Source organism: Lontra canadensis, unplaced genomic scaffold (genome assembly GCF_010015895.1).
Source record: "Lontra canadensis isolate GAN:19392208 unplaced genomic scaffold, GSC_riverotter_1.0 scaffold89, whole genome shotgun sequence".
NCBI lineage: Eukaryota > Metazoa > Chordata > Mammalia > Carnivora > Mustelidae > Lontra > Lontra canadensis.
The window spans coordinates 4094944-4116238 of NW_022631083.1; the positions used below are offsets into that span (position 1 = coordinate 4094944).

Here is a 21295-nt window from a genome sequence, read left to right on the forward strand (position 1 = left end):
TTGAACTTTTAGCCGTATTCATGTGGTTACTCTAAGGATTACAATATGTATCCTTAATACATTAGAGTTTACTTAGAATTATCATCACATGGCTTCACACTTCACAAATATAAGAGCCTAAGGACAGTGTCTTTCTGTCCCCCACAACTCCCGACTTTGCGCTATGATTATGTCATATATTTTACTTCTGTATATATTACCAACTCCATTTTATAGTGATATTTTTGCTTTAAGCAGTCTTTGTCTTTTAAAGAAAGTAAGAGAAGGAAACCCACTCTTTTTTGTGTATCCGCATATTTCCATTTCTGGTGCTTTTTATTCTTTTCTGCAGATCCAGTTTTTTATCTGGTATCATTTTCCTTCTGTCTAAAGAATATCCTTTTTCATTTCTTATCATGTTGTCATGCTGGCTATGAGTTGGCCCAGGCTGGGTTTATTTCAGAATGTCTTTATTTCAACCAGTTTGATTTGTTTGTTTTTAAAAATGTATTTGTTCATTTGTTGACCCTTTGAGTTTGACTCTGTTTTGAGGCAATCCTTGTGAGGTTTCCAAGACTCCACCCAACCTCGAATGGTATTTTCACTGGATATGGAATTCTGGGTTAGCAGTGTTTTTTTCGTGTTTTTTTTTTTTTTTTAAGATTTTATTTATTTATGTACTTGGGAGGGAGAGAGACTGGTGGAGGGGGAGAGAGAAAGGAGAAAGGGAATCTCAAGCAGACTCCATGCTGAGTGCGGAACCCTACCCAACGGACTCAGTCTCATGACCCTGAGACCATGACCTGAGCCGAAATCAAGAGTCAGAGGCTCAACCCAGGCACTCCAGCATTGGCAGTATTTTTTAAATGTCAGATTTCTGGAGTCCTGGGTGGCTCCAGTTGATTAATTGTCTGCCTTTGGCTCAGGTCATGATCCCGGAGTCCCAGGTTCGAGCCCCACATCTGGCTCCTTGCTCAGTGGGGAGTCTGCTTCTCCATCTCACTGTGCCCCTCCCCCCACTCATGTTCTCTTCACTCTCGCTCCCTCTCCCTCTCTCAAAATAATAAATAAAATCTTTGAAAATATATATCCGATTTTGGACACCTGGGTGGCTCAATTGATTAAGCGACTGCCTTCAGCTCAGGTCATGATCCCAGAGTCCCGGGATAGAGTCCTGCATCGGGCTCCCAGCTCCACAGGAAGTCTGCTTCTCCCTCTGACCTTCTTCCCTCTCATGCTCTCTCTCTCTCTCTCTCTGTATACACACACACACACACACACACACACATATGATTTTAGCACTGTAAAGATAATATATTTTCCTCTGACCTCCATTGTTCTGGTGGGAAGTGTTTACGTTTACTATGTAAGTCATGTTTACCTCTGAGCTGCCTTACATATTATGATAACATTTCTTTTCTCATATTGTACAAGCTAGCAAGTTTGCCATATACAAAATGAATGAACAAAAAAAATGTACGTTTCCATATTCCAGCACACAGAGCTTCCAATCAGCTTTTGAGTACCTTACTACTGAATATGAAAAGATCCCCACGAGGACCACCAGACATTTGAGGAAATTATCCAGCGTTAGAGAAGAAACTTGGAGGGGAAAGAATAAGTCAGGCGGTGAAAGAAAACTTTAGAAAAACTATAATTGGTCGTATAAAATAGGAAAATTCAGTTATTCCTCCCCCAAGTAGGGAAAACTCCAGTTATTCCCTACATTGTTTTCCTCCTGTGTATCTCCTTTACTATTCGTACAGAACATTTCGCCTCTAACACTTCTAGTCGCCAAGTGTGTGGTTTTGACCCACAACAAGCAATTCTTAGTCACACCCATTGGGGGTCCTACAATTTAACTCAATTCTGCCACCATCTACCCAGAGATAGCATCCAATCCCACAGCTTAAGGGCTCAGTCCCACGAGACTGCCCACCACACCTACACACTCACATCCCCTTCACATGCCAGTATCAAGTTCAGGTTATCACCATTGCTTTTGACCCACCAGTCATAGATCTTTGTTTTAAAGAACTCCTCTTGGGAGTCAGTCACAAATCTCAGGGAAGCACTTACTTACACTCAACCAGTTTATTAAAGGGAATGATAAAGGGTACAGATACATAGATGAAGAGATACATAGGAAGGGTGAGGACTGGGGGTGCCTGAGAGCAGGAGCTTCCGTCCCTGCACATTTGGGGTGCATCCCCCTCCTGGTGTGGATTTGTTTGCCCACCCACAAGCTCCCCAAACCACATACTATTAGGATTTTAAGGAGGCTTTCTCATGTAGGCATGATCAATTACTGACTTTATTTTTAGCCCCTCTCTAGAGAAGTGAGGGACAGGGCTAAAAATTCCATGCTTCTAATCATAGCTTGGTCTTTTTGATGACCAGAAGCCCAACCAGAGTCATCTCCATAGAACAAACAATGCTTAAGAATGTACAAGGTTTTAGGAGTCCTGAGTCAGGGACAGGGTCAAAGACAAATATTATAACAAGAGATGCTCCTACTGTCCTTCTCAATTAGGAAATGATAGGGTCTCAGGAGCTCTGTGCCAAGATCTGGGGCACAGACCAATATATAAATTCTATTATCTCATAGGTGTTCTCAGGAAGGATAAGAGGAAATATCTCATCTATAAAACAAGAACAGGTTTCTGCATTTTGAGAAAAGAGCATTGGGAGAACCAGATCAGTGCCTTGAAGATTACAAACATGAGGCAAAAATTAGAAAGTCAACAGATAGCTTAGAAGACCTGAGGAAATCTCTCACAACATGAAATTGGAGTGGATTGGGGGAGAAGACACTAAATACTGAGTCAGAAATGGTGTTAACAGAGTGTTGGGGATATGGGAGGGGATGTGACCATGTCCTAGGGAGGCTGTCATTGGATAGTGTCTAATATTGAGAAACTAGGACATAGTACATGAACATTTATTTAATCACGCTCAAAGTGTGAAAAGGTGACATAAAGGACTTCTCTCTTGGCCTCAACTGTGTAGCATTACTTGACTTGGCAAACTGTTAATTCATGACTTTGAAAAGGGTAAAAAATGTTAAAAAAAAATGTGGTATTTGAGCATTTCCTATATCACCTCATTGGTGCCATTAAGGAAGATGCTATTTTGTGCATTACCGTGCAGGACAACGATTTTTCTTCACCAAATGTAGATTTGTTTCTACCTTTCACCTAAATGAAGGCTGGAGCTTGGATTCTTGGGTCCTTTTCCTGGTACTGAAAATATCCTCTTTAATGGTTTTTATGACTACAAGATTGTAGGGAAGATTCTCCCATCTCCCCTGTCTTACTTCCGGCTCTGAGGGTGAGCACACATAGGTGGGGGGGTCCCCACACATGTGTTCACTCTTCCTTGTCCTTTCCAGGTCATTTCCTATATTCCCTTTATTTTCCTTTATTTTCCTCTTAGTTGCCATAATGTGGACCTAAAGTGAATTTTTAATTATGTGTTAAATTTATTGAGTAAATGTTGGGGTTTCTCTCCATGTGTGTATAATACACACATATGTGTGTGGATATATACATATACACACACAGTATTTTATATAATAGCTTTATTGAAATATAGTGAAATATAATCCACATACCATAAAATCCCCCTTTAAAGTGTTTTTGTATATTTTTATAAACAGAGGGAGGTGAGCCTTTTTTATTCCTTCCACCAAAACGTCTTCATTAAACTTGGTAAACTTTCTAAGTCAGGTTCCCTGGCTCTTACAAGGAAAAAAAACCTTTTAGTGTGGTGGGGGGCGGGGAGACTGAAAAGTATTTCTTGATTTTTTTTTTCTTTAGACCTCTCTTTCTTTACTATGTTTTGACTAAAGAATTGCTCCCTGCATGTTTTCAGTGTTAGGGGTGGGAGGGAGGATTAATAAATTCTTTATTGTTCATAACTTCTTATGGCCAAAGAAAACTCAAGAATTGAGAAGTATTAGCTCAGAGTCCTGAGCCTCACAAAACCTTGTTCCCACTTCTACCCTCTTTTGTCTCCAGTTGTAAATTCCCCTCTGGAGGATTTCTAACGAGGATTTCTAACACTTGATTCAAAACTCCGGGCAGAGAAAAGCTTTGTGATGGCTGGTGCTTTCCTATTGGCAACTTCAACCCTAGGCTCCCTTAATGCTGGTTCTTCCTTTGAATAATGGGAATAATCCTGTTTGTTCATTACCAATTCAATTCTTTGAGGGGAAACGCTGCACTGAAGATAGTGAATGATGATAAAGCCATTTATTGGCATTAACCAGGATTACCGTCCGCCTCTCCCACAATTATTGTTGCCCGGGCCTTTGCTGGTGACATCTGGAGACAGAGTCCTGGCAGTGCCCACCCCAAGTGGTTAAGCAGGTGGATTTGTCATTCTTTCTTCTACAGTCTCAGGAATCTGATGGAAAAAGAAAAACCAAAGAATTTGGATTTGATGTCTTTGAAGACGCCCCCTCCTGGAAATTAAGGAATTAGTGGTACTGGTTGGGTGTTTGTCAGGGTAAACTTGAACAGGCATGTCGAGTGTCTTGAATAGTAAATAATAGGTTCTGGTTAAATGCTTTGACCAAAGCAGGCCGACATTTTTAAATCCTCCTGCCTCAGAAGGCAGTTCTGTTGAGGGCCCTCCTTCTACTTTTCTGTGGTTTTCTGTACCCAGGTGAGTCATCTCCCCAAAGTGAAAGCAGACTCTGGGGATGGTGAGCATGGAGGGAACCGGCACTGGGACCTGGTCACCCATGGGACTTCTTTTTATCTCCCTGGGTCCCTCTTCATGTGACCAAGATTATGGCACTCTTTGTAATTGCAACTTGGAAACAACCTAAATGCCCATCAGCTGGGGATCCTCAAGTAAATGACTCAGCATCTCTCTGATTCAGTGATGGGAAGGTCACCAAGATGCATTGTGAATGGAAAAAGCAAGGTGTGGAAGGTTCTATCAGGTGTGTTAAAAAGGGGGACAGAGCAGAACATATGCTCGTATTTGCTTGGCTCAGTTGGTTAAGTGTCTGCCTTTGGCCTAAGTCATGATCCCAGAGTCCTGGGATTGAGTCCAGCATGGGTGGGAGGATGGGGGGGTTCCTTGCACAACAGGGAGCCTGCTTCTCCCTCTGCCTGCCACTCCCCCTGCTTATGTGCATTCCACCCCCCTCTCTGACAAATAAATAAATTAAATATTTAAAGAAAAAAAAGAATAATGGGGTGCCTGGGTCACTCAGTCATTAAGCATCTGCCTTCAGCTCAGGTCATGATCCCAGGGGATCGAGACCCGCCTCAGGCTCCCTTTTCCCTGCTCGGCGGGAAGCCTGCTTCTCCCTCTCCCACTCCCCCTGCTTGTGTTCCCTCTCTCGATGTGTCTCTCTCTGTCAAATAAATAAATAAAATCTTAAAAAAAAAAAAAGTAAAATGCTTCTGGAAGGATAGATACAAAGAAATGAGTAACGGGGGTCACCTGTGGTAAAAGAGACAGTGGCCCGGGGATGGGGCTAGAGGCAGGCTCTGCTGTATTCCCTTTCATACATTTGGAGTTTGAGCTATTTGTATTTATTACTTATTCAGGAACATAAACCAAAAGCTCTGAGTACCACAGTTTTTTAAAATGTTTTTTTCTTTGACTATACAACCACTTTTTTTTTTTATTAAACTAAATTTCTTCTTAAATTATATACGCTGAAGCTCTTAAAAAAAAAATCAAATAGTCCCCAAGGGAATACAATAAAAAATGAAGTCTCTTTTCTGTTCCTGAATCCTAGCCTCTCCACCAAGGCAGTGTCTACTGCTGGTTTCTTGAAATTCTTTTTTTGTCTTATCTTTTCAGTTTATTGAGATATGACTGATACCCAGCAGGGTCCAAGCTGATTCACATACAGAATAAGGACCTCACTTACCTATACTGCACAATAGCTATGATGAAGTTTTAGAATATAGGTGAGGTTCAGTGGGGTGGAGTCCATTGCCAATGACCAAGAAAGAATTCTTGAGACATCTTTGGTGCAAAATAGTGGTTTATTAAAGCACAGGGACAGGACCCGTGGGCAAAGACAGCTGCTACCCCGGGGTTGTGAGGGGTGGCAGGTTCTGTACGATGGGGTTAGGGGAGGTAAGGAAAAAGGGAGGTTTCAATAGAACTTTCCTAAAGAGACCTATAAGATACTGGATGCCTTGAGACCTTGTCATTGTCAAGATTTTTCCCTCTAGCAAGGTATTAACATTAAGATAGTTGGGAGATTCCTAAAGAATGTCACATATGGGGGTGCCTGGGAGGCTCAGTGGGTTAAAGCCTCTCCTTCGGCTCAGGTCATGATCCCAGGGTCCTGGGATCGAGCCCTGCCTAGGGTTCTCTGCTCAGCAGGGAACCTGCTTCCTCCTCTCTCTCTCTCTCTGCCTGCCTCTCTGCCTCCTTGTGATCTCTCTCTGTCAAATAAATAAAATCTTAAAAAAAAAAAAAAAAAGAATGTCACATATGTCCCACCCAGGACTGGGGACTGGGGAGGTTGCCAGGTGTCAGCCTTTTGCTTTGTCCTCGGTCAGCCTCTGTTCCCTCATCAGTTACACACTTAGAGAAACAATAAGTATAGTTAATATCCATCGTCTTATATAGACATGCACGCATACACACAAAAAAAAAAAAAATTTTTTTTTTTTTCCCCTTGTGATGAGAACTTTTAGAGTCTACTGTCTTGGTTTCTTGGAATTCCTCTCTCCCTCCCTGTGCTGGGTGCATGCTGATCCTGAGCTCAGAGTGGCCTCTCTTGTTTGTCCTACCAAAGCTGTATCTGAAAATGCGAATCTAATTTTAGTGGCAACACCCCTTGGTGGGTGTTTCTGGAGCCACGCTAGAGGGTGGAAACAGATCTCGACTCCAATGACAGCTTACAGAGCCTTGCTCCCTATCGTGTGGTTCTCACGCCATCCCCCCCGTTCACCCCCCCGATGCCATCAGTTCCTTGCCCTGCAGTTAACGTGCCTGGCTCCTGTGTGGTTTGGAAATCTGGCTCCAGTCTGGTCTCCGGAGGTTAAGAATGGATGATAATTCACAACCAGGGACTGTGTTTGCGCCCACACTCACACCAAGTACTTCTCGTGGCCTGTGGCCTGTGATAGGAACGTGTTAGGGAAAGGGCCAGGGAGCGTCTAGAAGAACCGGGCCCTTTGGAAGTTGGTGTCCTAGGAAGTAGCTTAGGAATGTGTTTGCAGATTAAAGGACCTGCCTCCTTCAGCCCTGGCCAGTCTGGGAGAGGCCCACATGGATGCAGGGCCTAACTTGGGACGGCTTGAGGGCTGCAGGCTTCGGGGCCTGGGACCTTGGTTGGCTAGGGTGTGGCTGTGTGCCACATGGTATAACCCAATCGGCATCACACACCACTTAGAACAGCATGGGGGGGCTGTGGCCTGGTACGCACAGGCCCCTTCTGCCTCTGGCCTCCACTTGCACCTTGGACAGGATGGATCGCAGCCCACAGCCTTCTGGAGTATGTGGGCAAGCAGGAGCCACCTGTTCTAGGATTTCAGGAGAGTAAGATATTCCTGGAATTCAAACAAAAGATCCAAGTTATACCAGCAGAGCTGCCCATGTTGCAAAGATAGCATATAGGGGCACCTGGGTGGCTCAGTGGGTTAAGCCTCTGCCTTTGGCTCAGGTCATGATCTCAGGGTCCTGGGATCAAGCCCCGTATTGGGCTTTCTGCTCAGCAGGGGGCCTGCTTCCCCTCTTTCTCTGCCTACCTCTCTGCCTACTTGTGATCTCTGTCAAACAAATAAATAAAATCTTAAAAAAAAAAAAAAAGCATATAGCCAGATATCTAAGGACAGATGGCCCACCATTCAGAGCCAAGAAGGGAAGTGATAGGAGCAGAAGTGACAATAAAAACACAAATCAACAGCAAAGAATCAGTGCTCATTTCTCTCACCTAAAGCATTCTGATGGCCAAGAGCCCCAGAGATAGAAAATAAAGAGGAAAGACTGAGATTTCTCTCTGTCTGATGCAGACATGGAGCTGGCAAAGCCACTGTCCCCAGCTTGGGTCCCAGTGGCTAGTCACGAGGGTTTCCTGGAGGGTCTCCACAGCTGGATGGCTGTGTTGGGCTGGAGCCATGGTGGGTCCATGCTGGTCACAGTGGACCACAGCCCCTCATTTGCACAGGAGGGACAGCAGTGATCTCTTCCACATGGTCTCACTGCTCTGACTGTTCAGGGACACAAGAGTGAAGCTGGGAAGGCCAGACCTCCGGCCTGCACCTGGGCCGGCCCCCCACACCCATCTAACTTGCTTCTGACCTGCTTTTTAACATCCCAGATTTCACCTGCAGACTGCAGTCGAGGTTTCTTTTTTTTTTTTTTTTTAAAGATTTTATTTATTTATTTGACAGACAGAGATCACATGTAGGCAGAGAGGCAGGCAGAGAGAGAGAGAGGAGGAAGCAGGCTCTCCACTGAGCAGAGAGCCCGATGCGGGGCTCGATCCCAGGACCCTGAGATCATGACCTGAGCCGAAGGCAGAGGCTTTAACCCACTGAGCCACCCGGGTGCCCCTGCAGTCGAGGTTTCTCACTTCTCTTTGCCCCTGGGAAGACCTAGCAGCACAGGCCATCATTCCCAAGTGGAGGTGGATGGCGGGGTGGGGTCCGTGCTCCCCCCGCCCCGTCTCCCTACCCCGCCCCACACATGCTCCGTGTACCCTGTCCTTCCCATGCCTCTCACCTCCCCCCACATAGTCTGGCAGCTGTGCCATTCATCCTGCCATTTTTGAGGATGTCCTCCCTACATTCGTCCTCTTTGGACCTTCGGGTTTGCACTACCACTGTCACCGCATCCCCCTTCCCTGCCCACCTGGCCGGGCTACAGAGGAAGGAGTCCAAGACCAATCTTCCCAAGGTCCGTGGTGAGGGCTCCTAATAGCAGGACTCTTTGGTGTAACCCAGCTGTCCTGTTTGGAAGCAGATGGGGCAAGGCTCAAGGCCAGGCCCCAGATCTGCTCTCTGAGGATGGAGGGAGACCAGTCGAGGGAGGTACAGTGAGACCTGGGGACAGAGAACACCACCTGGGCAGTCATGGTGCATCCCTCATCTCGGGTGACTAGGAAGGAAGATAGTGGGTGCAGAACCCTATAGTGGGAGCTCCATGCCTCGCACTTGGGCCAGGCCCCTCAAGAGCTCTCTGGGGGAGGTTTCAGGCTGGCCGGTGACTCTGGGCTTGGTGCCTTTCAGGGAAATTGAAGGAGTGGAGCCTCATCTTGTACGGCACCGCTGAGCACCCATACAACACCTTCAGCTCCCATCAGTCACGCTCTCGGATGCTGGAGCTCTCGGCCCCCGTGCTGGAACCCCCCAAGGCTGCTCTGTCTCCACCCCAGACCGAGGTTCCTGAGGACGAAGAGGACTACACAGGTAATGAACTTGTAGCCAGAGGAGATGGCCAGGCCAGCCTCTGACTTTTGGTTTTCCACTGTGGCTCTTAGAGTGTGGGACTGTTCCTGGCAAAAGGTGGGGATTGTGACGGTGGGTCTTCTTTCTTTCCTGGAAGTTGTAATAATGATGGTAATTTGCACTCACACAGCTCCTTCCACCCACGGCTCTCCTAATATTTTACAGACCAGTAAGTATGCTTCAAACCAGTAAGTATTCTCCAACCTTCTCAGGCCGGGAAACAGAAGGTTCTATATGCCCAACCAGAACTGGGACTTGCCCCCTGGCTAATGGGCCTCCTTCTGAGACCCCATCTCATCCTCAAAATCTCTTGTCTCATGTCTCAGCCTCCTGACCCTCTCAAGTCCATCCACTTTCTGTCCCTATAGCCAGAAGGTGGGAAGGATGCAGGTCTTACTAGACCCGGGAGGGTTGGCTTGAATGAACATAGCCAGGAAAGAAGCTAGCAGTGTAAGTCTTGACTGCCCTTGAGGGCTGGGATGATGGCCCAGGAGAAGGTCTCAGGACCTTATGTCAGTAGATACTGATGTCACCAAGAAAGGGTTAAGCATCTCACAGGAAATAGAGATGCCTTTCGTGAAATCCCCCTTCTCCAGCCATACCATTGTCAGCAGGAGGCCCCTTGGCTCTGGACCTCCGGCCCCCCTGCACAGAGATAGCAGCCTGGAGAATGGCTTCAGACTTTTGGAGCCACTGGGCTGGGCACAGTCGTGATTAGTGTGTCAGTTTCCTTTCCCTCTGAACCATCCCATGGTGATTTGTGAGAAACCAAGTATTTCTGGTTGGGCATATTTCCAGCTGCTTGATAAATGAGGTATTGATGATAAAAAAGGGTATTGATGTTTTGAGTTATCTAATAGCTTCTGAAAAAAGAAAAGTAACAAAACAGAGAATTCCACTGATACATATCAAGCATAAATTACGGTTGATTCAATTTTAAATTTCTTCTGTTCCTTTAAGATGGAGCATTGAATAATGTATGGACTAACCTGCTGTTTCCCCCTGTGATTTATAAGTGGTGGCAAGAATCAGTAATTATTAATAAAGGTCTGATTTTTTTTTTTCTTAAAATCTGCTACTGACTCTAACCTTACACTATCCCGGAATCTCACAAAATAGGGTGCCCTGCGCCGCAAGTGACTTAGTGTTCCCCAAGCCCGGCCTGGATGGATAGAGGGGGCATCTCCGTGGGAATAGGATGTGTTCCAGACTCTCAGGGAAGGTCCCTACAGTCTTGGGGCAAGTGAGACAGGCAGGCCAGTCACAGCAGGAAGAGCCAGAGACAGGGAAGGAGCAAGAGAGGGGTGAGATCAGAAGGATGCTGTGGTGTGGAGGTTGGTGAGAGAGAAGAGGAGGAGGGGGAGAAGAAAGGGGAGGAGGGGGTGGGGGAGGGGGAGGGAGCAGCCATGTTAGATACCTCGGTCAAGGGCTTGTGCGATGGGGCTGCCCATCTGTGGCTGTCGTGGAAGAAGCTGAGTCACTGATAGGCCCCAGTGCAGAAGCTCAGAGAAAGAGGGTGATTTTGAAGTGGCCCCATGATTATGATGAGCTTTCTGCAGTTTTAGCGGAGATAAGGTGGGTTGAAGCAGGAGTTTGCAGGGGTGCTCACCTGGGGAGAGATGCTTCTCAAGGATTCGGAGAACCGGCTATAGACAGAGGTGCATGGGGATGAGGAGCACACCCTGGTGGCAGCCACTACCACCCCCATCCCCCCACCAAGGGCCCATGCATTGGGAAGGGGTAGGGAGGTCCGATGGAGCAGTGGTCCCGGGAGATGGCAACAGGGGTTCCTGGACAGCCCTGCACTGGGGGGCAGAGATGGGGGGCCAGTGCTCCCAGGGACAAGAGATGAAGGGCAGGAGGTGAGCAAGGGGCAGAGACAGAGTCCAGGCTCCCCGACTCCTGTGACGGGTGTCTGGTGCCTGGTCAGAGCTGGCAGGAGAACCACCCTGGCAAAGGCCGGCCCCGATGCCGATGGCCGTGGTCATATTTTCAGTCAACATTGTTCCTGGGAACGGGGATGGAGGAGGTGGCCATAGTGATTTCCCCGGGGCCATGGCAAGTGAAAATCCACAGTAGTGGTGGAGTCTGGGATTCCTGAAGTCAATGAAGGTATGGAAATCCAACGGAGGGGGTAGGGCTGGGAGATGGAGAGGCTGGAGGGTCCCCCGGGAAGGCAGGGCAGTAGCCACATGGCTGGGTAAGGTGCCAGGGAAACGTGAGTGGCTGCGTACTGAAGATGGAGAGCCTGTGGTGGTGGCCTGCCTGCTGGGACATGAGCTGGAGGCCGCCGGAGAGCACCAGGTCTGCCAGTGAGGGGGGACCACCCCAGAGGCGGCTTCAGCAGGTCTGGGGGAACTTGGAAGCTGTGCCAGGTGGTTCCGGGTAGCCAGGGAAGCCAGGATGGTGGCGGGCCACAGTGATGGGCTTGGGCTGCTCTAGGAGAGTGGCCTTGAGGGAAGGACAGAAGGTCGTGAGAAGGAAGGGAAGCCTCAGTTTCAGGAGGGGAGGGCATGTGGGCTGAAGATGGCTTGGGAGACTGTAGTGAGCCACGCAGCGCTGAGGGGAGTCAGAGCCCCTGAAGCCTCTGTCTGGACACATTCCTGGACAGCTCAGCGGGCACGGGGGAGCTGATAATCAGGACGCATGGCATGGCCAGTGCAGCACTGTGTGGGGTCACAGTCTTGGGACCCATCTGCGCTTACCTAGCAGAGCCAAGGCCAGGGTCACAAGCTGTCAGGAGGGCAGGCTAGACCTGCAGTGAAAGGGGTCTGTTAGTCTCGTCCGCACCTCCTGTCTGCAGTCGGCCACCCCCTGCCCCTTTCCTCCACCTCATGTCCGGTGGTTTGCCGGCGAGGTCCTAGCACACTTTTCCTGGATGACACGAAGGGCAGGGGACAGACCGGGATACCTAGCAAGTCCTCCTGTTCCTGGATACTGGTCTAAGCACCACTTGATGAGAATGGCCTTCTAGAACTCCCAAGCTGCTGTGTAACATTTGCTGGTAGGGCTTTTTGACTTCTGGATCTTCTCCCCAAAAGATTTAAGGTAGAGATTCCAAATAAGCCTGTGTCGGCGGAACACCTGTAACACCGTGTAGCCGGGCGACCGAGGCTAGTCGGCATGTGAATCGCGCTCCCCTCGTTGTCTGGAGCCCCGGGAGTACATGCTCACCCAGGGAACGTGCCCCAGCATTCTGAAAAAAACACGAGCCATCTTAAGAGTGATGGAGTGAGTGGGAGAAGACAGCCAAGATGACTGAATCCAAGAACACTTCATTGAGAGGCGAATCTCGATATTGGGCTCTTTGAGACAACTCAAGTAGACAGCCGGAGTAGAGGGAGTTTATGGAGACTCATCTAAGCATCCTGCCCTGGGCAGTGTCTTACCAAGCTATTCACTGGGGGCTGCCCACCACTGGTCAGCTAGACCCCCCGGTTGCCTTCACCGTTGGGTGGATCCCAGCCTTGCATGGGGCTCCCTCGGGTTATGAACCAACCTCTCCACCCCAGAGGGCCGTGGGAGGGAGGAAGAGGGTGAAGTCCAGTCCACACACACCATGAACCAGGCCTTCCCCAAGGCTCTCCCTCTCTTGGGACATTCTAGAACATTCTATTTATGGATGTTTCCCAATTTCCACCCATTTTTCTTTCTTTCTTTTTTTTTTTAATTTATTTGACAGAATGAGATCACAAGTAGGCAGAGAGGCAGGCAGAGAGAGAGGGAGGCAGGCTCCCCACTGAGCAGAGAGCCCAATGTGGGGCTCGATCCCAAGACCCTGAGACCATGACCTGAGCTGAAGGCAGAGGCCCAACCCACTGAGCCACCCAGGCGCCCCTCCACCTATTCTTCTGTTATCCATTCTCTCACCCTTTAGCCACTCAGCTGATACTGATTGGGTACCTGCCCTATGCCACACACCTTTCTAGGTGCTGGGAATATGGCAACAAACACCCTAATCCAGTCCCACCTCCCGGGACTCCTGTCTCCCATGCCAGGATAGAGTGGAAAAATCGTTCTTTCTCCTCCCTGTCCCCCGCCAATGTCCTTAAGACTGAAGACATTGTTTACTTTATCAAGCAAGACAGACCTGCTGGTTCCCTTGGATTTCTGGGGGGAGAAATCACTATGGTCCTAAAGGTAGTATCCTCGGGACCACTGCAGGAGGGGCTAGGTGGGAAGGGCAGAGCCCAGGAATCCAGTTCCTCTGTGTACGCAGCGCTGTGGGTCATAGAAAACAAGGCAGCAGGAAGCAAGGCTTTCTGAGGCTCTCCCCCATGAATGACCTGGAAGAAGGTGGACAGGAATCAAGTCAAAGGAGAATTGACTGCACAAGAAACCCAGCAGTCTGGAGCTGGGGAAGGAGGGGTGTGGGTGAGGGTAGGCTCCGTGATAAGCTTCGGGCACGGCAGGCCGAGTGCTTGAACTCAGACTGAGGGCACCGACTGCAGAGCCCTCCCCAGCCCAGCCCAGCACGAACGCAGCCTTGAAAGGGGTTCACAGTGGGACCCACAATGAAAACTTTGGAAATATCAACAACAGTAAACCTTCGGGGAGGGAAGCAAAATAAACCGGGTCTAACACTAGGAAGGTCTGCAGGCCCTTTAAGGACGAATGAAGAGGGCTTTGTGCACCTCAGCAAAGACCCATTGTGGGCGGCAGAGAATGGGGACTTTTGTCTCTGCCTGCATCCCCATGAAAACGCTGGTGGCCAGCAAATCACCTCTTCTTTGCTTCTGAACTCGCTCCCCACCCCTTCCAACAACTCGAACCTTACAGAAGGCTTTTTTTCTTCTAAAGACTCAAAAGCCTTCATAATACCCTGCTGGGTCCCTCCCCACATGAGGAGGGTTTCTAGAGCCATTACCCAGAGCCAGCGGACCGGGGTCAGGGGTAAGGTAGGCGGAGGGTCCCACCACAGTGCTGTTCTTTGCATGCTTGGTCACGTTCTTCAGGCCGGGTGAACAGGACACTTGTGGACCTGCCCTACCCGGGTCTGAGGGCACTCAGCATTTCCTCCCTCCAGGCTTGCTGGAGGGCCAGAGAGCTCCCCGAATGACTCTCCATCGCAGGCCCCAGGGTCAGAATGCGGGGATTGCGGGGGACATGGGGGAAGACAGGGTGGCCCACCACAGAGGGCAAGAGGGAGGAAAGCCGCAAAGGTTTGCAGAAAAGGGCCCATCCCGTCCCCACTGAGGGACAACCGCACCCCGTGGTGCTGAGCTCACAGATCCATCCTGTTCCCACCAACGCACGCAGGGAATCCTCTCCTCCACCCTTCTTGCTTAATTCCCTTCCCATCATCACTGCCTGGTGGCAGCTTCCCTCATGCCCTTGGCGCCCCATCCTGCGTTGCTTTGTCCTCCACCATGGGAATCAGGAGAGATGGCCGGCCCCAGGATCATGACCGCCGTTGCAGGGGAGTGTCCTAAAGAACAGTGTCCTCAGCCTCTCTTTTGCCATCGCACCCTGCTCGGCTCGTGCATCTGGGTCCCCAGATGGGTCTCCCTCTTCCTCAGGCTGCCCTTGGAGTCATCAGACCCTCGGACACTGGAGCCCAGGGCCAGGCTCAGCTCTCAGTCGTAGCCCCATTGCCTTGGGGTGGACTCTTTCCAGCCCCGGCAGCCCCACCACTCTCTCGGGAAGCTTCTCCCACGCCTCCTAAGCTGTGACACCCTGAGACAGGCTCTTAGGGGACTGCATTGGGTTGACAAGGGATCTCTCTGGGTGAAAGACAATGCTTGTTTCTTTAAGGTCTGTGCCATCCGGAGTGTGGGGACAAGGGCTGTGACGGCCCCAAAGCAGACCAGTGCTTGAACTGTGTCCACTTCAGCTTGGGGAGCGCGAAGACCAGCAGGTAAAGGGCTGGGGCTTCTGACTGCATGTCCTGGAGCCCCTCAGAGAGCCACCAAGGTGACCTGTTTCCAGCTGTGCTCTTAGTACCCCCACAGCCTCGTACCCTCCTTATGATGCCATGTCATACCGTCTCCCCACAAAAAGGAAATCCCATGGAGATTGACTACTTTGGAATTGTATAAGTTTTAGTAACTTCTTGTCCTCATCACACAAGTAATTCATGCCCATGACAGAGAAATCACAGGGTATGTGGCCTTAAGGTATCTGTGCTCATGAGCCATCTTCTAGCCATTTTGTTAAACAGAGATGGGTCAGACTGAGTGGACCAAGGCTGACCGCTTGGGAACTAGAGACAAATCTCATTTTAGAAGCCAGTACTGTTCAAAAAGCACCACAGGCCAGGTCTGGGGAGCTCCCACCCCCCGAGGGTCCAGTCAGCGGCCATGCAGGGCTATGGGCGTGACTTGCACGGGCTCCTCGAGCTCCCAGACACAGACACACTCACCCTGCGCCAGGCAAAGGCAGTGAGCCTGCTTGCTGTCTTTGCTCACTGCCCATGAGGCTAGCTCCCCAAGGGAGGGTGGTGAGGTTGCACCAGAGCTAAAAATTGCAAAAGTCAAATGCCATCGCCCAGGTGCCATTGAACGCCTCTTCTGGGGAGACTGAAAGGCAAGCCTTCCTAGGTTCTGATCCAAGTCCAGGACCCTCTCCTGCGTACTTAGGGACCTCTCTGCTGGGCTCGCCAAGTCCATGGGCATTCAGGGTTTAACCTTTACCCCGAGGCCTTTGTTTCCCTCTGAGTTTTGCTGACTTGTGGGGTGGAGGGAAGCTAGAATTTCCTCTCCAGCTAGGCGCTCTGCCTTAGCAGGACCCAGCAGGCCGCAGACTTGCAGGGTGGTGGTGGGGTCGGGTGGGTAACGTCCTCTGTGGCTCCTGTTCCCACAGGAAGTGTGTGAGCGTGTGCCCTCTGGGCTACTTTGGGGACACAACAGCAAGACGCTGTCGCCGGTGCTACAAGGGGTGTGAGACCTGCTCAGGCAGGAGCCCAACCCAGTGCCTGTCCTGCCGCCGCGGGTTCTATCACCATCAGGAGATGAACACCTGTGTGACATTCTGTCCTGCTGGATTTTATGCTGATGAAAGTAAGTACATATCTGTGTGCACAGGAATGATGAGTCAGTCCTTCCCCACTGACCCCCCCCCCCACCCTGGGCTGGGGTCCCCTCTCCTGGGAGAATTTCCCCAGGGAATCTGACACCAGCTTATGGACCTGGTAGTTGACATTGGGAAAAAGCCCTGGCTAGGAAGAGCTGCTGAGTTGAAATCAGGATTCGAGTACGGGCACAAGGTTTTCAGTCCTTCAAAAACAAAGAGGAGCCTCCTGGCCAGCGTTAATTGGGCTCAGAAGAGGTGGGTTAATCTTTGTGGCCCATCTTACAGGCAGTAGCCACACCCCTAAGAGGGGGGTGATGATTTCCTGGTCTTGCAGATGGGGGAACAAAGCTGAGAGGTGGCACCAGGCCCACAACTAGTAATAGCACAGGTGGGACTTGAACTCAGAGCCACAAAACCAGGTGTCCTGCCATTCCACCAGGCCCAGGAAGGTGGGTGGATGGGCGGGGCCCTCGGGCCCAGGTTCCCATGTTCCCATTCCAGGGTTTCATCAACGCATGTCACCCCAGAAGAGGCAAAAGACAGGGTCTGGGTTAAACAGACGGAGGATAGTTCTCAAGTTCAAAGAAGCTACCGTTTTGACGTTGTCGATTTGTATAGGTCAAAACCTTCCCACAGAGGCCCTTGCTATGTGGGATGGATCATTGATCGGGTTTGTGATGGCATGACAGTTCTTCCTCTGGAGAATGAGCCAGGAAATCTCTATAGACCTAAAGCCATCCAAGAACCAGAATCCCTTTAGAGGAAAAAGCCATTCTCTTGCAAGATGCATTTCACAGCCTTTGCAAACACCTGCCCTGGGCTGCCAGCCAGACCCGTTTTCCAGGTGTAGGTTCCTCCATCCCCACCCTGCTCCCAAGGCAAGAATGAGCCACCCTCGTTGACCCAGCGTCCTCCCTGAACACCTGCTGCATGTGTGTAATGCCCCCTGTGGGTCCCCAGGAAGAGGCACAGACATGTAGCAAGCAGCCCTGAGCTTCCAGGCCCAGACGCCAGGTGGCGATGATGAGGCACCGAGAGAAAAGACCAGATCAGAACTGGCGAACGCTCCTGGGGTTTGCCGTGACCCAGCATTTCCCCAGGAGGTGTGCTGGGTGTCCTAGATGTATGTCTTAGTCTTTGTAACTACCAAGTTTTTGATAAGGTCCCCTATGAAGGCACCAGAGGGCAGCTCTGAGGCCTCTTTAGGCTGTCATTTTTGCACACACACATCCCCCCCACCTCCTCTAAAGCCTCGAGGTTGTGCAAGAGCTTTAATTTAACTTTAACTTTAACTTAGCTTTAACTCCAGAAGGGAGAGGAGAGAGACCTGTGATCCCACACGGGGGCCTGCGGTCTGGACATGGCCATCACACTCCATCACCGCTCCTGGGGGCTGACACCAGGGACACGCTGTTCTACCAAGTCCACTTTGAAATGCCAGAGTCTTCTTTGCCCAGGATTGATTCACGTCTCTGCTTCTTTTCTTCTCCTCATCTTCTTTTTCTCCAGGTCAGAAGAATTGCCTTAAATGCCACCCAAGCTGTAAAAAGTGCATCGATGAACCAGAAAAATGTACTGTGTGTAAAGAAGGATTCAGGTAAGCCCATCCCTTCAGACCTGAGTGTCAGAAACAGAGTGTCTATGCTTTTTTGTTGTTTGTTTCTGTCACTGGCTTACCAAGTTTGGGCAACTTTTTCCTAAAAGATAAAAGCAGAGGCCCAAAGCCCTTGAAGGTAAAGATTCTGAGTCTGTAGGAACCAGAGTTCCACTTGGAGACCAATGTTTAAAAACAGAAAGTTAGGGGGCACCGGGGTGGCTCTGTGGGTTAAGCATCTGCCTTCTAGTTCAGGTCACGATCCCGGGGTCCTGGGAGGGAGCCCCACATGGGACTCCCTGCTCAGCGGGAAGCCTGCTTCTCCCTCTGCCTCTGACCCTCTGGCTGCTTGTGCTCTCTCTCTCTCTCTCCAAATAAATAAATAGAAATCTTTAAAAAATACATAAAATAAAATAATAAAATAAAAAGTTAGGGGAAAGGTAAAATCTCTACCTTTAATGCAGTACTTGGGAAACTGGTGAGAACAACCCTACCATATAAAGTGGGCTGGCTGCTGGAAAGGTCCCATCTTTAGGCACCAGTAAGGGTATCTACTCCCATGCCTCTCCCAGTCTGGGGAAGGGCTTGGGGGGCATTGCAAAGCCCACCCTCCCTCCTCTCCATTCTCTGCCTTTTCTCTCTCTCTCTCTTTCTTTTTTTTTCCCAGTTCTGGTATCTCCTTCCTGCTCTGGGAGCTTGCCTCCAGAGGATGCTTTTTTAGATTCCTGGTTTTCCCTCTCCCACCAAGCTCAGCACACATCTGCTGTAAAAACATTTTGCTGAGTTAATGATTTTTATTGGAATCTATTGAAATGTTTGTTTAGCCCATTGAATGCAACCAAATAGACATTACCTGTTCCTCCAAGTTACTGTCTAGCTTAGGAAACATTCCGTTGGAAACTGTGCTGTAAATACTCCCATAGTCCAGGGACTAGAAGAACCAGGGTCTGCACGTTATTGAAGAAAGGGAAGGATCGTGGGGGCGGGGGCGAGGATCGGTGCTTCCCCTGCTGCAGTACGGCCAAGGAATCACGGGGGCTCCCATTAAAATGCAGATTCTGGCCTAGCAGCTCCCAGCAGAGCCCTGGGCTCCGCATTTCTAACAGGCTCCCAGGTGAGGAGGGTGTTGCCAGGACTGGGATTCATCAGTACAGCTGAATGTTTCTGGAGTAGGTACTGATAAGAAAAATTTTACAAGCCCTTGTTCCAGGTGCTGTCACCAATAATGCCTCATTTAAATCTTCATAGCAACCTAGGATGTGGGTATTATTTTTTTTAAGATTTTACTTATTTGTTTGAGAGAGAGAGAGCATAAGCAGGGGGAGGAGCAGAGGGTGAAGCAGGCTCCCTGCTCAGCAGGGAGCATGATGTGGGCCTCGCAATCCCAAGACCCTGAGATCAGGACCTGAGCTGAAGGCAGATGCTTACCTGATTGAGCCACACGGACACCCCTAGGATATTGATAAAACTGCTCCCGTTTTACTCACTGGGGAAACTGTTCGCCTAGGAAGTGCTGCCTTCATGAGGTTTCCCTTAGCCTGCCCTTACTCTTCCAGATCAGGGAGAGGAAGATCAGGAGAGAAGAGGGTCCACGGCCTAAGCTCCCAGGAGTCTGGGGAGAGGAAAGGGAAGCAGGACCCCCAGAGTCACACATCACACCCGTGGTCCTATAAACGTGTTAGGCGGACGAGGCAGGATTAACAGTGGAAGGATGAAGTGGTCAAGAAAGGAGGTCCCCAAAGGGAGAGGTGGCATTGAGCTGGTGGCCACAGCTGGGGGGCCTGGAACAGGGAGCTATTCTAATCATCTCCCACCTGGGCTGGGCTGGGCTGACACCCAGGCAGGTGTCAGCAGTTGGGGACTATGGGGGAGGCTCTGTGGGTCCAATTCATCAGAACTTGCTTCCTGCCTTGGGAGCACTGGAGGAGTCCCAGGGAGCTGGCTTCTGGGTCCTGTGGGAAAGAGGAGGTCAGCTGCTCAGGTAAGGAACAGGGTCACGGACAGAAAGTCCCTGCCAAGGAGGAACCACACGGACAGAAGCAGCGGTTCCTGCCATGTCAAGCATTCAGAGGGGCACGCAAACTCGGGAAACATCGTCAGCCATAATCCACAGAAAGCTTCCTTTTATTGCCCAATATCCTTTTAAGCTGCGGCTTCAAATCATCGCTGTCACGTTAAAGCAGTGAGAGCCGCTGAGCTGCTGATTCTCAGCCATCCATCTCTTTAGGGGATAAATGCAGGAAGCATTCGAGGGGAGACATCAGTTACTAAGCACTTGATTTAACTGCCAGTCTCGGGCGCCCTGGAGTCCCGGAATGGGCACCCGCCGTGGATGCAGGGAGGCTTCCGGACCCCTTGGCTTCTCCCCACGAAACATAGGATTCTCTCAATCTCGCCAACACACCAGAGCGCTTGTCCCCTGTGCCTGGTGGCACACAGCTTACAATGTGCACATCCAACACAGTGTAATCTTGTGAAGTGAGGAAATCCCCATATCAGACACCCTACTGTGTGCCAGACAGCCGTGGCAGGTTTCGTGAGCCTTGGCTCATTTAATTTAAGCCAAGCTTGTCCCAGTGCATAGGAGAAGAGACAGGTGAGGGGACAGCCGATGCTGGCTTACCCCAGGTCACGGTGGCAGAGCTAGGAAGTGACCAGGGCAGGGTCCCAGAGTGGGCAGTCCAGCTCGAGAGACGATTCTAGAATCCACATACTTGGCTGCATGATGAGGTCAGACAGGGAGGCAGGAACAGTATCAGGTGGGGCTTGTCCAGTCCCGAGAGTGGATTTTATGTGCAGATCCTCACGAGGCACCGAAGGTTTCAAGCAAGGCAGAGGCAGGAGTGGGTCGGGCTCTCAAAACCCGTCTGGCCACCGCCACCCCAAGGCACACATCATCAGCACTCACACTTCGCCTCAGCGGGCTGGTACCGGCCAGACTGAGCCAGCCCGCCACCAGGGGGGACCCACACAAGCTCACTTTCTCCTCTCCAGGTTTGTCTTCCAGTTTGGTTCATGAGCCATCACAGACCAAGAGAAAGCCCAGGGACTCAGCCCCAGGGATTTGGGGAAGGAGCCTGGGGCTTCCGGCAGGGGGTGGGGGTCTGGGGCATCCCTTCCTGGGGGACCTCCGGCTGGCTTCGGACCACTCTTTCCCTGCTTTCATTAGCTTGGAACCTCAAGTGGCACAAAGAGCCATGCTTTAGCAACTTTCCTTTCCTCTCATGAAAGGCGATTGAGAGATTGTAATTTCATTAGAATTTTGGAAAGCGGGGTG

General features: G+C 50.2%; 1 protein-coding gene across 4 annotated transcripts in view; it reads left to right on the top strand.

The window, feature by feature from the left end:
- PCSK6 (proprotein convertase subtilisin/kexin type 6) overlaps window positions 1-21295 on the top strand; it is a 180567-nt gene that overhangs the window by 146048 nt on the left and 13224 nt on the right. For 3 of the 4 annotated variants that reach the window (XM_032835983.1, XM_032835987.1, XM_032835986.1), the window contains 5 exons: window positions 9195-9374; window positions 9544-9582; window positions 15168-15270; window positions 16215-16411; window positions 17934-18021. In XM_032835983.1, coding sequence (XP_032691874.1) covers window positions 9195-9374; window positions 9544-9582; window positions 15168-15270; window positions 16215-16411; window positions 17934-18021 — 607 coding nt within the window. The remainder of the gene's footprint in view (window positions 1-9194; window positions 9375-9543; window positions 9583-15167; window positions 15271-16214; window positions 16412-17933; window positions 18022-21295) is intronic. The other variant, XM_032835985.1, reaches the window with a different exon arrangement.